This window comes from Octopus bimaculoides, chromosome 29, assembly GCF_046866305.1.
Source record: "Octopus bimaculoides isolate indiv1 chromosome 29, ASM4686630v1, whole genome shotgun sequence".
Taxonomy (NCBI): Eukaryota; Metazoa; Mollusca; class Cephalopoda; order Octopoda; family Octopodidae; genus Octopus; species Octopus bimaculoides.
Window position 1 is genome coordinate 10,872,451 of NC_142956.1, and position 16,243 is coordinate 10,888,693.

Sequence of the window (16,243 nt, forward strand, 5' to 3'; positions counted from 1 at the left end):
GACAGCTAGGCCTGGTAGAAATAGCAGCCAAATTTCCCACAAATCACACCCTTCTGTCTTATGTCATCAGATCTCTACATTATAGTGAGACCCAATGGACCACCTACGGACACAGTTGTCATAGCAACAACTCACCTGTTAATTTAGGTCTGTCTTTATCATCTCTACATACGGCCAGGAACACCTCTTCACTATCTCCTTTACAAATGGCACCTTCGGGAACAGTTAGACTCACACCTGAAATAGCAGACAAACAGAAAACCATTATTATTGGAGGATGGGAGTAGCAAGAGTGGAGAGGCCGAATGGATTTACTCTGAGTATGTTTTTTTAAGGAGAAGGAAAGAAACTGGAAGATGGCAGCACTACCTATGCTTGGGAGATGGTATAGTAATCAAGACGAATGCTGCCGTTGATTAGCTCCAAGAGGTCACCGCCTCTAGCTATGTGACACACGAACCTGTGTCCATTATAACCTTCGAACAGGGGAGGTCAGCCGCTTTTCCTTGCTGGTCTGGCATCTACAGACTAGTTTCGGGGTATTGCCCCTTATCAATGTAGAGCAGCCGAACCCAGCAGGTGTCGCTACTGACCGTCTGTACGAAGGATTATTTAGCTAAATTCAGTGGAATACATCCACTGGTTTTCAAAAACAGAAATATTAATATTTCTAAGTCTCTCAATTCCTCTATCCATCTCAGTATCATTGGACACAATATAAGTGAAGGAGGAAACAGTTTTAATGCTTTCCCATCAATATATACAGTATTACCCTAAGTGAACTGCCTTGCTTTTGGGGCTCAGTTATTTATTTTTGTGATTTACATTTATATATATGTCCCTTTGTTGTATCATTTAATGTGGTAGAGTCTTCCCTTGATTCTGTGTCATATCTCATCCTCTGTTGTCATTGTCTTGCACCCTTGTGGCCAATAACAGAAATCATTCTTCTTCTTATTATTATTAGGTTGGTGAGTTGGCAGAATCGTTAGCACGCCAGGCAGAATGTTTAGCAGCACTTCATCCATCATTACGTTCTGAGTTCAAATTCTGCAGAGGTTGACTTTGCTTTCCATCCTTTTGGGATCGATGAAAGTACCAGTTACACACATGAGTTGATATAATTGACAAGCTCCTCCCCAAAAATTTCAGGCCTTGTATCTTTAGTAGACAGGATTATTACTATTTTAGTTTGTCTCAGGTTCGGTCTTATTCCTGGTAGGAATTATGTGGATAGTGGGTTACTGCCTGTAACTTTAGGTATCCACAAGTTTTCAGCAGTCTTTCAAGTGGTTTGAACCGTCCTGATAATCAATCCTTGCTCTCCTTAAGAGACAAACTTTCTGTAGGATTTCTACCAGGTATTCTGTTTCAATCTCCTTCAACCATTTGTCTATATCTTGGTTTACTGTTCCTAATGCACCAATTATTATAGGTATGACCTTTACTGTTCTCATGCTCCAAATTCTTCCTATTTCAAACTTAAGGGATTGTATTTTCTTTGTCTTTTTCCTCTTTCCTTATGATCCTGGACTCAAACGAGCATAATGGGTCAATGATTTAGCAACTTTGCTTTTCTTTACCTATAATTGTTATATCTGATCTATTATTTTCTAACTTCGTGTCCATTTGAATAGCAAAGTCCCACAAAATCTTACATTTCTTCAATTCCAGTACTCATTCAACTCGGTGATTGTACCATGTTTCCAGCTTCAAATCCCCATTTCTAGCACAGTTCCCAGTGTAAAACATTTACAACCTGGTCATGCCTCCATTTCTTATATTCTTCCTCTGCCAATTTGGGATATTCTTCCACAATGTGCACCACTGTCTCGTTCCAAGTTTCACAGGCTCTACATTTTCCTGACACATTCTCTCCATTTATATTTTTTCTCAAGTTGTTTGTTTTTATCGCTTGATCTTGGGCTGCTACAATTAGGCTCTCTGTTTCTATTTTTAATTGCTCCTTTTTTCAATTAAGCCCAGGATCTTGTTCCACTCTTCAGTGATTCTCCAAAATTGGCCATGCAGAGGTTTCTCTTTGATCTGTCTGACATACTCTTTTTGTATTTTGTTCTTGTTCTTTTCTCCTATTATGTGCTTCATCACCTGTCTTTGGTAGATTCTGTCTTCATTAACTGTCTCTAGTATTTTTTTCTCTGCTGCTCTGTAAATACTCTACTAGACTTCTTCTTTCCATCTGTACACATTCTTCTACTGCTATTAAGTCTCTTCCACCCTGGTCTCTCTTCAAGTATAACCAGTTGATATCATACATCATGATATCAACATGGGTTCCATACATCAACAACTTCCTAATTTTTCTGTCAAGTTTCTTTATATCATTTCTTGTCAAGTCTATAATTCCAACACCATATCTATTAAGGGTACTGCTCTTGAATTTATTGCTTCAATAAAATTTTTGGAATTCAGCTTTAGCTACAATTATTTTCTGACTCTCTTTGTGTGCACCCTAACGGTAATTTGTTTCTTTTTTTTTTTTAATCCTGTCTGCTTCCAGTATTCCCAAATATTTATTCCATTGTCCTTTTTTGACTGCACTCACTGTTTGCTCATTTGGCATTTCAATTCCCTGGCTTCTTTCAGATCTTCCTCATTTTATTTTTAACAAAGCACACTTTTCCATCCTTATTATTATTATTATTATTATTATTATTATTGAGTGAGAGCAATGTATGACATCAAAGTGATGTTGGGGACAAATATACGAAGCCCAATATACCCATCATGACTACCCGTCTGATAAGGGTACACCAGGCACATGCATCACAACTACATGTGTGTGACGTGCTGATCTCATATCAAGATAAACAGTGCATGACCTTGCAGGTGAGGTACAGATAGAATTTTCTTCAGGTTGTATAGCCAATCCCACTCAAAAGGTCCAGGAAGAAAGTTTGTTTGAGGGTGATGAACGAAACACCCATCTATCCAGTGGCCAAATATTGAAACTCCAAAGAATTCCTCTCAAAACAAGGCTATGATGCCCCCGCCACTATATATATGTACGCATGCACATGTATATATATGTATATATACATATTTCATATATATATATATATATATATATATATATATATATAAATTCAGAAGAGTGGTACAACAAGGCACCAATATTTACTGGAAAATAGCAATCAATACAATTACAACACTATTGTATAGCTTCACTGCGTATATACTGGCAAAAATGCGTGTGGGCAACAAACATGAAAAATTTCCAGTAAATATTGGTGCCTTGTTGTACCACTCTTCTGAATTTATATATATATATACCCTTATAGGGCTTTATTTTGCTGGAAATTAATACATTTGTATTGAAATATTTTTCATTGATATATATATATATATATATATATATATATATATATATATATATATATATATATATATATATATATATATATTATATATACATATTTTATATATTGAGATATATATATATATATATTATGTCTATATGTGTAGATATATGAGGTGGTATCAAAAAGGTTCCCAGACTATTTATGTTTAATAAAAAAATAACTCATTTACCTAAGTTTTAACATCACCTCTTTCATAATAACCACCTTGCACAGCAATACAATGGTCACAGCATTCCTGCTACTTTTGGAATCCAGTCTGAAAGTCATTTTCTGTAAGCAAGTCAAGGACTTTCTGTGATTTAATCTGGATCTTGACAATGGTGTTAAAACGGAGACCTTTTAGCTACATTTTCATCTTGAGGAGGAGTTGAAAGTATGCAGGTGCTAAACCTGGTGAATAGGACAGGTGCAAAAGCAATACCATGTTGTTTTTGGTGAGAAAGTCATGAGTGAGGAGACCTCAGTGAATAATCCAGTTCTTTACACACCACATATCTGGTCATTTTCACCAAACGTCCCCCTCAAATACTTCAAAACATTTTGGTAGAACTCTGGCTCTCAGGGACAAATTCTTGATGCACTATACCTCATTTCTGGCGGTGACTCATGGAGGGTCTTCCAGTGACTCCCTTCCACTTTCGAAGCACCCGTGCCACTCATTTGGATGCCAGGCAAAATGCTTAACGGCATTATGTCTACATTTAGGTTCAAATTCCGCTGAGGTTGTCTTTGCCTTTCATCCTCTTAGGGGTCAATAAAATAAGGACCAGTTGAACACCGGGGTTGATGTAATTGACTTACAACCTTCCCCCGAAATTACTGGCCTTTTAACAAAATTTGAAATTATGATAATTATCATCATTACTATAACTAGCATCATCGTCACCATCATTAAAAAAATAACTTACCTGATTCATTGAGGCACAGTCGTCCACCAGTGTGCGTAAACGTGCCCCAGATGATGGCATCAGCTTCGATGTTGCATGGTAACTGGGTGGACATGAGTGATAACCGACTGGCTGACTGGACATCTCCGTTTGAGATTGGCCGCTGGTTCATTGACATGCTTGAACTCATGGACATTGTGTTCTTGGGTTGCGATTTGATGGCCAACTTCTCCATGGAGCCACCAAGGGGATTCTCTGTCAACATGTGGTCGCCAGGGCCATACTTGCTGCCCCCTTTTGATAGGGTCTGTGCCAGCTGCTGCGACTTGTTGCTCATTGAGGCTGTCTTGTCGACTGTTGGTTCAATGTTGTTGTTTGGGGAGTCAACATTGGCTGGACGTATACTGACCACTGTTTGCGTCAAATCAGGCTGAACAGACACCATATCTGAAATGTTTAAAATGGAAATATATATGATACATATATACACAAGCACATATACATACATAAAGGTAAAGTAAGGTAAAGAACCCCTTTGGTCATGAATGATTGCACCTAAAAAGTTCCCTTCTGAGGCACAAGTCCAGGCAAAGTTGCTTATGGAAGACCAGTAGTCACCCTACATACCAACCTCCCCTCTCCACACCACTGATGTTATCCAAGGGAAAGGCAAAGGGGTCGATACAGCTGGGCACCTGTGACATCACAACTCATTTCTACAGCTAAGTTAACTGGAGCAACGGGAAATAAAGTGTCTTGCTCAAGAACACAATGCAGCCCAGTCTGAGAATCAAACTCACTACCTCATGATAGTGAGCCCGATGCTCTAATCACTGAAACATGTGCCATCAGACATATATATATATATATATATATATATAGGAGTTTTTAAATCAAAGCTGGATCTCTTCCTATCGAGAGTCCCAGATGAACCTACCTCGCGGCAGGAGGTGCAAATGAGAGTTGCTAAATCAAACTCCATTCTTCACCAAGTGCCACATATTGTAAGAGGCTCCCTGTAATAACAGTGTAACACCTCGTTCAGAGATTTAACATTGCTTGTTTTCACTTTTTCGATATCAGTGAATAACTTCACTGGAAAAAGACTTATATATTGCCAAGGGATTGTCATTCTCATCAAAGGTCGGCGATTATCGTACGCTGAAGAAGGGAAATAACCCTGAAACTCGGGTCCGTACGTATCGCAGATCAAGATGGGAAGGATAACTTCCCTTGGCAAAAATAGACAGGACACAGATATGTGTCGATAAGCCAGCTGGAGGAGATGTTCTCCTGGGGCTAAAAGCAACAGTAACATCCACCCTTAGGGGTCAGCCACATTTAAATGGCAAATATACTTCACTTTATATATATATATATATATATGTATATAAATTAAAATTTAGAGGTAATACTTGACAATTGTAAGCACCTGTGTATTCCAGCTAGTGGTTGCGGTGAAAGAATAAATTGTAAATCCAAAAAATAACAACAAAAAAATAACAACAAAACTACAAAGGATTTCGCGGTACACGTGTTTCAAGCTTTATATGTGTATAATTGACAATACAAAGCTATCTTCAGCCGCAATATATATATATGCGAGTAAAAATAAATACAAAAAAAAGGGGGGGTTTTGTATGATTGTGTATAGAGGAATATATTAATTTGTTTAAAAGAGTTCCAACACTGTCTGTTTTTTTATGTTTTATTTATATTCCTGCAAAACCAATGTGGGATATAGAATATGGAATATACAATATATAATATAATATACAATATATAATATAAAATAAAAATGGATGGTACAATGAAATAAGGTATTGAATGTCTTATTGAATATATGGAATATGTCTTATTGAATAGATGAAATATTGAGTGTTCAATATAAAGGTATATATATATATATATACATATATATACACACATACGCATATACACAAGATACACACATATACTTGTGCATTATAAATGTAATCTGTAAGTGAAGAGCAAAAACATGAAAGACTTTACTTAGGTTCACAATGTGACATTGTTTTTGTTCTCTACATTCCAATGATGGAGCTTTGTATCTTAGTTAGGGACCAGCTGCAGGAATTTTTCATATAATGAAAAGAAAGAACATGTATGCACACATACATATACTCACATACAAACGTGTGTGTGAAAGAAAGATGTAGAATAAACAAGGCATGCATGAACATCACTACATCATACATGTCAAATTCTAAGAAAGACAGCTATAGACACAGATGTGAACAAACAGGCTATCACACATCTATCTCAGTTTATAAAAGAGATAAACACACAGAATTACATTCCAAGAACAAATTAGAATAATCATGAAAGAAATTCAACTTGAAGTGAATTATAATAGACTCAAAGATAACTGAAATAAATTCGGAGCAAATTAAAACAGGCCTGAAGCAAATTAAAACAATCTCAGAGTATATTAAATTTTGTTTTTTCTAATTAAATAATGTCATCAAACAATAATTTCCAAGCTTTTATCTAACAAGTAAGAAATTACAGTTTAATTGCAACTGGCAACATATCTCGAACAAATCTTAAAATGTCTTTGACGAGTTTATAAGAATTGTCTGTTTGGGAAATGCAAAATGCAGTTACACAGGTTGTATGGATGTAGAACACCAGTCTTCTCCTGAAATATGCTTATACACCCATTAACTTCATGCCTATCTTAGACTGCATTGTTTCAGGTGTGGAAGCAAGGACTAGAATCGAAGGGCCGTAGAGTCAACCTAGCTAAAACCAAAATTCTAATAAGTAGGAAGGTAGATAAAACACAAACCCCTTCAGGTAGATGGCCCTGCTCAGTATGTAGAAAAGGAGTAGGTAGTAACTCTATAAGATGTACCCAGTGCAAGCTATGGACACATAAGAGGTGCAGCAATATCAAAGGCAGGTTAACTAGGAAGTTAGTTTTTGTATGTGGCAGATGTTCAGGTGCAATAAACACTGTAAACAAACAGGAAACAACTTCTGTCCCATTCCAGGGAGAAAAACTAGAGGTAGTTGATAGCTTCCGCTATCTGGGTGACCAAGTTAGTAATGGGGGTGGGTGCGCTGAAAGTGTAGCTGCTAGAATAAGAATAGCCTGGGCAAAGTTTAGAGAGCTCTTACCCCTGCTGGCGACAAAGGGACTCTCACTCAGAGTAAAAGGCAGACTGTATGACGCATGTGTATGAACAGCCATGCTACATACCACCATTTTTAATGTCTGTTTAAGCAATGATGGTTAAATAGCCATTAAAAGGATGGTCAATGAGTTAGATGTGGTGCTGAAGAAGGAGCAATCCGAGCGAGTTCGTTGCCAGTGCCGCTGGACTGGCTCCTGTGCAGGTGGCATGTAAAACGCACCATTTTGAGTGTGGCCGTTGCCAGTATCCGCCTGACTGGCCCTTGTGCCGGTGGCACGTAACAGCACCCACTACACTCTCTGAGTGGTTGGCGTTAGGAAGGGCATCCAGCTGTAGAAACTCTGCAAAATCAGATTGGAGCCTGGTGTAGCCATCTGGTTCACCAGTCCTCAGTCAAATTGTCCAACCCATGCTAGCATGGTAAGCGGACGTTAAACGATGACGAAGACCTAAATATGAAATATCATAGATTTCGGTGCTGGCTCGAATTTCTATAGAAAATCTGTAGTGATGGAGCAGTGCAATATTGATTGGTGAGGGGTGGGTAGGTGTTGGGAGTGTGACGGTTGAGTGGTGAGGGTGATAAAGTGGTGGTGGTGGTGGTAGTTGTGATGAAGTGATGAAGTCTTGTGCATGTGTGTGTGTATGTGTGGCAGTATCATTGTGGGGGCTGTGTAACACAACAACATCGACACCAATAACAAGAACAACAACATAGACTCACCGTGGCAGTTCTTGGATGCCTTTTTCTCATCATTTTCCAGAGGAGGGAGATTTCCATCTGTAAAGAAGAGTAACCATGGTAACTTGAGATTGTCACAAAATAGTAAAGAGAGCCAACTACAACAACTACCACCAATACAACAACTACTGCAACAATTAGTTCTTCTTTAGGTGACTTTCTACAACTGGATGCTCTTCCTATCACCAATCCTCAGCTGTTTCCAAGCAAGGTCGTATTTTGCTATGGCAGAGACATCATTACACAGAATACTGGAAATGACTGAGTCTGCTTTTATGATGGATGCAGATACTCCTTTACAACAACCCATGTCAAGATAAGATGACAAAACACACACACACACACACACACACACATCTATATGTATTCTTTTATTCGTTTCATTCATTTTGACTGCAGCCATGCTGGAGCACTGCCTGCAGTCGAGCAAATCTACCCCAGGACTTATTCTTTGGAAGCCTAGTACTTATTCTACCGTTCTCTTTTGCTGAACCACTAAGTTACAGGGACGTAAACACACCAGCATCAGTTGTCAAATGGTGATGGGGGACAAACACACACACACACATACATACAGATATGTATATATATATATATGATGGGCTTCTTTCAGTTTCCATCTACCAATCCACTCACAAGGCTTTGGTCGGCCCAAGGCTATAGTAGAAGACACTTGCCCAAGGTGCTATGCAGTGGGACTGAACCTAGAACCATGTGGTTGAGAAGCAAGCTTCTTCCCACGCAGCCACTCTTGCACCTGGTTAATTGGTTTCTTTTGGTTTCCAATTTCAAAATCCATTCAACAGGTGTTGAGTGACCCACACTGAAGACAAAGACACATCACCAATATGATATGTGTGTGTGTGTGTGTATACATACAGACACACACACATACAGGTGCTCATATATACACACACATTTTTTTGCATACGTGTGCACACAAATACATGCACAAGTATGTAGTTATGTGATTGTGTGTGTAGATAGACAAACAGAGATATAGATTCATGTATACATAAAGATATATACAGTTATTTAGGAAGAGAAATATGTTGAGAGAAAAGGGCAGAGTGAGAGAGGGGGAGGGGGGGAGGGGGGGGGAGGGGGGAGAGAAAGTGAAAAGGAAAGAGAAAAGAGAAAATGTGAATGTGATGTAAGAGAAAGAAAGAGAGAGAGAGAGACACAGAGAGAGAGAGAGAGAGAGAGAGAGACTGTGCATATATCTGTTCACCCATCTATGTCTGTCTGTCTGTCTCTTCTCTCTTTTTAGGGATCTAAAAGTAGGTTATGTTGAATAGAAAGCTGGATGGGAGGTAAAGGGGTGAGCAGAGAATGTCTCCCAGGGGCCAGGAAGGAGATGGAATGGGGGTGGAAAATGGGGAGTTATACATGCTACCCCCTCCTGCTGTGTTGTTTATTTTCAAAGATGCAAACTTAGATAATTCAGGTGTGTGTGTGTGTGTGTGTGTGTATGGGAGGGGGGATGTCTTTAATGATTACAACAGTTATATACACATTAGTTTGCAGCATATATATATAAGTGTATGTGTTTTTGCATATATATATATATACATATATATATATATATATGTGTATGTGCACATATATGTATGCATGCATATATATATATATATATATATATATATATATATATATGTGCGTGCGTGTGTGTGTGTGTGTAGTATTCCCTCGACTACTGCGGCTGTTACGTTCCAAAACCCTCGTGATAGGCGAAAATTTGTGAAGTAGAAACAGTACTGTACTGTATATTTTTTTTAATTATTTTTATAATTTCTATATATTTATTTTATTATAAATACAAAACAACACCACGGAGGATTGACGTAAGCTTAAATAATAGACCGCGATAGGTGAACTGCAACATGGCGAGAGATTACTGTATATATATAATACACATAAGACATGATTTACTAGGTGCCTATCAGTATATGCTAATAGAAATATGTATATGGAAGTAAATGTATGTGTGTGTGTGTATATATAATAAAATATATATATAAGAATAAGAATAGCCTGGGCAAAGTTCAGAGAGCTCTTACCTCTGCTGGCGACAAAGGGTCTCTCTCTCAGAGTAAAAGGCAGATTGTATGACGCATGTGTACGAACAGCCATGCTACATGGCAGTGAAACATGGGCTGTGACTACTGACAACATGCGTAAGCTCACATGGAATGAAGCCAGTATGCTCCAATGGATATGTAATGTCAGTGTGCATACTAGACAGAGTGTAAGTACCTTGAGAGGAATGTTGGACCTAAGAAGCATCAGTTGTGGTGTGCAAGAGAGATGATTGTGCTGGTATGGTCATTTGGTGAGAATGGATGAGGATAGCTGTGTGAAAAAGTGCCACAGCCTAGCTGTTGAGGGTACCTGTGGAAGAGGTAGACCCAGGAAGACCTGGGATGAGGTGGTGAAGCACGACCTTCGAACATTAGGCCTCACCGAGGCAATGACTAGTTACTAAGACCTTTGGAAATATGCTGTGTGTGAGAAGACCCAGCAAGACAAGTGAGACCATAACCTGTGGCCTTTACCAGGGGTGGAGCCAGCCCACTTATGTGTACCTTTCCTTCTTTGGACACAAAACCGAGTGGGATCATTGCCAGAGCAGCGGTCTGGTTTCCATGCCGGTGGCACGTAAAAAGCACCATTTGAGCATGATCGTTACCACTGTCGCCTTAATGGCACTTGTGCGGGTAGCATATGAACAAAACATTCGAGTGAGGTCATTGCCAGTACCGCTGGACTGACTCCTGTGCAGGTGGCATGTAAAAAACACAATTTGAGTGTGGCCGTTGCCAGTACCGCCAGACAGGCCCTCGTGCCGGTGGTACGTAAAAGCACCCACTACACTCTCGGAGTGGTTGGTGTTAGGAAGGGCATCCAGTGGTAGAAACTCTGCCAGATCAGATTGAAGCCTGGTGCAACCATCTGGTTCGCCAGTCCTCAGTCAAATCGCCCAACCGATGTTAGCATGGAAAGTGGACGTTAAACGATCATGATACACACACACACACACTGACATACAGACATAAACATACACAATACACACATCTTTAAGAAAGAGAGATCTTGTGTATCTAAATATAAATATATACACTCTGTATTATCACCAGCATATATATATATATATATGTTTAGGTGAACAGACAGCTATTTATTTTGGTAATATAAACATGCATGTATAAAATTCACAGAAATGTGGATGTTAAATGCTGATGATACCTGCATAGACATATATATCTACACACACACACACACACACACACACAAATAACTGGTATAGGATATGGATTCAGAGAATTGTGTAGTTATCACAGTAAGCTTCTCATATAGACTTGGCTACCAGCCTACGTATTAATCAATTACAAAGTAATGCAATGTTGTGTCCATGCCACTGAAAATCCAGAAAATCCAAGCAATAAAAGTATTCTGTGAGGCGTATATAAAAACATAAGAAATATATATTATCGGCAGTATCAATGCCAAGAGGCAATATTTATCCCCTCTTGGACACCTGACTGCTAAAAATAGTGACTCACACACACATTAATACTTTAATGTATGAACTCACCTCCTGTAGGGTCCATGTCAAAGACCCCTTGATTTTGTATGTTACGTCTTCGTATTATCAACACTAGTATAACCACCACAGTTATACACACAGCAAATGCTACACAGACACCGATATACATTGCCATATTGTTAGAGTCTTCTGCTTCCCCAGCTGAAAATAGAATAATAAATAATAATAATAATAATAATAATAATAATAATAATAATAATAACATCAACAGGATTGAAGAGAAAAAAAAGAAAAAGTGAACAACTATGAAGAATTGAAGTGGGAAATACGCAGGTTATGAACAATGGAGAGAGTGGATGTGATACCAGTTGTGGTTGGCATGCTTGGAAGTAGCAGCATCCAACTACCAACAAGGCTCAAAAAGATGGGTATAAATGTAAAGATAGAACATCTAAAAAAAGTATCACTGCTTGGAACTTCAAAACTCCTCCACAAGGTTCTTGAAGCAGGATGAGTAAACAAAGGCCACCTTAGTCTGTTGGCTGTGGGCAACTGACACTTTCCATCATACCCAGTAAAAGAAACAGAGTTTTTCGCCAAATAATAATAATAACTGCTCTGATGCAGTACCAGGCAGTGGCTCTCATGGCTTCTGATCTTAACTGATTGGAAGTGTTATCATGCACATTGTTTTGTCTTGGTATAAAAAGATGGACTACAGCAAATATTCTGCTCAACACCACAGATTTGCTTGTCAGTTGTTTGACCTTAACCAGTTCAGCATGTCCTTTAGTGGCTGACGATATGTGCATCTCTGATCATGAGCAGAAGTAGTAGGGGAGCATCATAGCCATGTGTTGAGAGGAATTCTTTGGGGTTTGGATAATTCATCTCTGAAAACATGGGTGTTTTGTTCAACATCCTTAAATAACCCTTATTCAGGGACCTTTTGAGTGGGATGGGCTACTCAATCTGATGAAAATTGTAACTGGGCCCCACCTGTAAGGTCATGTGCTGTTTATCTTGATAGGAGGTCACCATGTTGCGCACATATGGTTGTGATGCTTGTGCCTGGTGTACCCTTATCAGACGGGTAGTCATGATGGGTATACTGGGCTTCGTATATTTGTACCCCAGTGTCACATGATGGCATGCACTGCTCTCTCACTCAACAATAATAATAATTTGAAAAAAAAAAACAAAAAAACCCAACATCATAGATATTGCAAAACCTGGAGATGCACACATGTGACAAAGAACTAGAAAAGATTGAAAAGTACAGACTACTAAAAGACAAAATTGCAAGAATGTAGACTATTGTTTCAGTCACAGGCAAATAAACACACCAATATCAAGCTGGGGGGAGACAAACAGGTATGCACGCACATACACATGATGGGCTTCTTTCAGTTTCTCTCTCTGCCAAATTCACTTGCAAGGCTTTGGTTGGCCTGAGTCTATAGTAGAAAACACTTGTGCAAGGTGCCATGCAGTGGGACTGAACCTGGAACCTAAACCTCTTCAAAGCAGTGTCCCAACATGGCTGCAATCTGATGACCAAAACAAGTAAACGGTAAATGATAAATATATGTGTAGGTGTGTTTGTGTGTGTATGTATGTTTATAGACACACACACATTTACACTTGTAGATGCAAACATACATTCACACACACATGCACATATATACAAACACACAGATACATCATCGTCATCATCTAACGTCTGTTGTCCATGCTGGCATGGGTTGGATAGCTTGACCAGGGCTGGTAAGCTGGAAGGCTGCACCAAACTCGTCTGATTTGGCATAGTTTCTACAGCTGGATGCTTTTATGTGGTACCACTCAGGTGCTTTTATGTGGCACTGCACGGGTGCTTTTATGAGAAACTGTCATGAGTGATTTACACTACTAGTAGGACCAGTCTCAACACTTCTGCTGCAGAGTACAGATCTTCTTGAATACAGCAAGGCGCCAGGCATCTCAGTCCTTTGTCATCTCACCTGAAAGGTTTAGCGTTGTGAGGTCGTTCTTCAGTACTTCATCCCATGTATTCCTGGGTCTCCAACTTTCACATGTTCTATCCACTTTAAGAGATCAGCACTTCTTTATGGAGCTGTTGGCATCCATCCTCATCACATGACCAAACCAGTGCAATCTTCTCTCTTGCACACAGCAACCAATTCCTCTTACGCCTAACTTCTCTCTCAAACCACTAGCACTTTGTCAAACATGTATGCTTACATTACACACCCAGTGAAGCATACTAGCCTCATTCCTTTCTAACCTTCACATGTCTTCTGTATTCAGGGCCCACATCTCACTATGTAGAATTACTGTCTGTATACATGCATCATACAGTCTTCTTTCACTTAGAGAGAGAAACATTTCATGGCCAACAAAGGTAACAGCTCTCTGAATTTCTTCCATTCTATTCTTATTTTAGCTATCACACTCTCTGTGCATCCTCCCCCACCATTAATTTGGTCCCCTCGGTAGTCAAAATTATCTGCTACCTCTAATGAGCCATCAGGGCATTTGAGAGAATCAATTTCCCAGTTCTCTAAAGAGTTTTTGAATTTGTGCATCTTACATGTATGAAACTGTATTCGCTGTTAACCTTCCAATTAACCCACTGCACCTCTTGGATGCCTATAGCTTAAACTGGGTACACTGCATGGAGTCTTTGCCTACACCTTTCCTACAAATCAAACAGGGTCACCTACTAAAGTGGGTAGGATCCTGTGAGTTTTCCTGCTTACTGGGATCTTAGTCTTTGCTAAATTAACATTGAGGCCATTAAATTCCAGGTCTTGCTTCCACACCTGAAATTTCTCATCCAGCTCTGATATGGAATCTGCTATGAGGGCAAGATCATCAGCATATAGGAGTTCTCAGGGGCTGCTGGTTTTGAATTCCTCTGTTATGGCTTAGAGGACAATGATGAAAAGGAGGGGACTAAGTGTTCAGTTGTTCATCAAGGCGTGAGCCTTGATGAACAACTGAACACTAATACACACACAAACACTAAATGCAATAAACACAGACACACATAGGGAGTTAGACAAACAGAGTTAGATCACAATGATTATAATGCATGCTTATACACACACACACACACACACATATATATATATACACAAACACATGCATATATTAGGTAGAGAGCTCTGAAAGGGGTTTCAGGGAGTAGTGTCCCTACCTTCCTGAGCTAGTTTCCCACTACATTTCTTAAAAATCGTGGTCGAGGCCTTGGTCTCGAGACCACCCATGTCTAGAAACTGAGGTTGGGGGTAAGCAAGGACATGTCCTTCGTAGAAAATCCAGCTCCAAAAATGCCTCATCATTGCAAAGGAGAATGGGTACTAGCCAGCCCAAAGGTTGGGCGAGGGTTGCACCTGCCTACCTAAAAAGGGAAGGTGCAAATCTTTATCCTGGGTTGCACAAGCATGACTTGCCTTATGATGGCTGATGGCCTGAGGAGAAGCTTGGTGTGAGGTTGGGAAGTTGGAACGTGGGCAGTTTGCATGGAAGGGGAACTGAGGAAGTGGGGGTGGATGTGTGCTGTGTGCAGGAGGCCAGGTGGAGGGGCCAAGGTGCAAGGTTTGTGGTGGTCAAAGGAAGAAGGGAAGAAGTTGTGGTGGTCCGGAAATAGCAAGGGGACTGGAGGTGTGGGAGTTTTGGTGAAGGAAGAAATCTGTGAGATGGTGGTGGAGGTGAGGAGAAAGAGTGACAGAGTGATGACAGTAGTGTTAGCATTTGAAGTGGTGAGGGTGATTTGTGGGTTAGGGTCTGCAAAGTGGAAGAGGGATCGCTGAGAAAGAGCAGTTCTTTGATGAAATGGGGTGAATGAGTGGGACTTACATAAGGTGGATGAATTGGTATTGGGCATGGGTGATTTTAATGGACATGTTGGGAAATGGATCCAGAGCTTCGAGGGTGTGCATGGGGGGGGGGGAATGGAATTGGGGAGAGAAATGTGGAAGGAAGGATGCTGTTGGAGTTTTGTGATGAGAAAGAGTTGTGACTTTGAGTGCAGGAGAGAATGAGACAGAGACTGATTCCCTGTTGGTTGGCAGGAAAAACAGAAAATATCTGAGAGATGTGAAGACAAAACCAGGGGAGTTGCAGCACAGCTTTGGTGGTTGCTGACTTGGATAAGAGGAAAGTTAAAAAGTGTGTGAGAAAGGGAACGGTTGAGGGGAGAAAGGTGTGGAAACTGAAGGAAGAAGAAAGAAGAGCAAGGTTTGAGGAGAGAGTTGGGGAGTTGGTTAGCATTGATGCACTGGATCTGTGGAAGTCTTTTAAAGAAGGGGTACTAAAGGGATGTGACGAAGTGTGTGGGAGGATGAAAGGAGATATGTGGTGGTGGAACGAGGAGGTGAGTGATGCGATAACAAGGTAGAAGGAGGCAAACTATTTATGAAATAGTCTGGGTTATTACATACAGTGTCCATACACTGAAACAATGGACAGAAAGATCCAATGCTCTCTGATCCATGATTATTATTATTATAATTATTATT

The 16,243-nt window shown here is 39.8% G+C and overlaps 1 protein-coding gene across 7 annotated transcripts in view; it reads right to left on the reverse strand.

Annotated features, from left to right (window-relative positions):
• LOC106869334 (netrin receptor UNC5C) overlaps positions 1-16,243 on the reverse strand; it is a 528,047-nt gene that overhangs the window by 37,838 nt on the left and 473,966 nt on the right. For all 7 annotated transcript variants that reach the window (XM_089345427.1, XM_089345430.1, XM_089345428.1 and 4 more), the window contains 4 exons: positions 11,769-11,921; positions 8,156-8,212; positions 4,292-4,717; positions 136-237 (listed from right to left, as the gene is read on the reverse strand). In XM_089345427.1, coding sequence (XP_089201553.1) covers positions 136-237; positions 4,292-4,717; positions 8,156-8,212; positions 11,769-11,921 — 738 coding nt within the window. The remainder of the gene's footprint in view (positions 1-135; positions 238-4,291; positions 4,718-8,155; positions 8,213-11,768; positions 11,922-16,243) is intronic.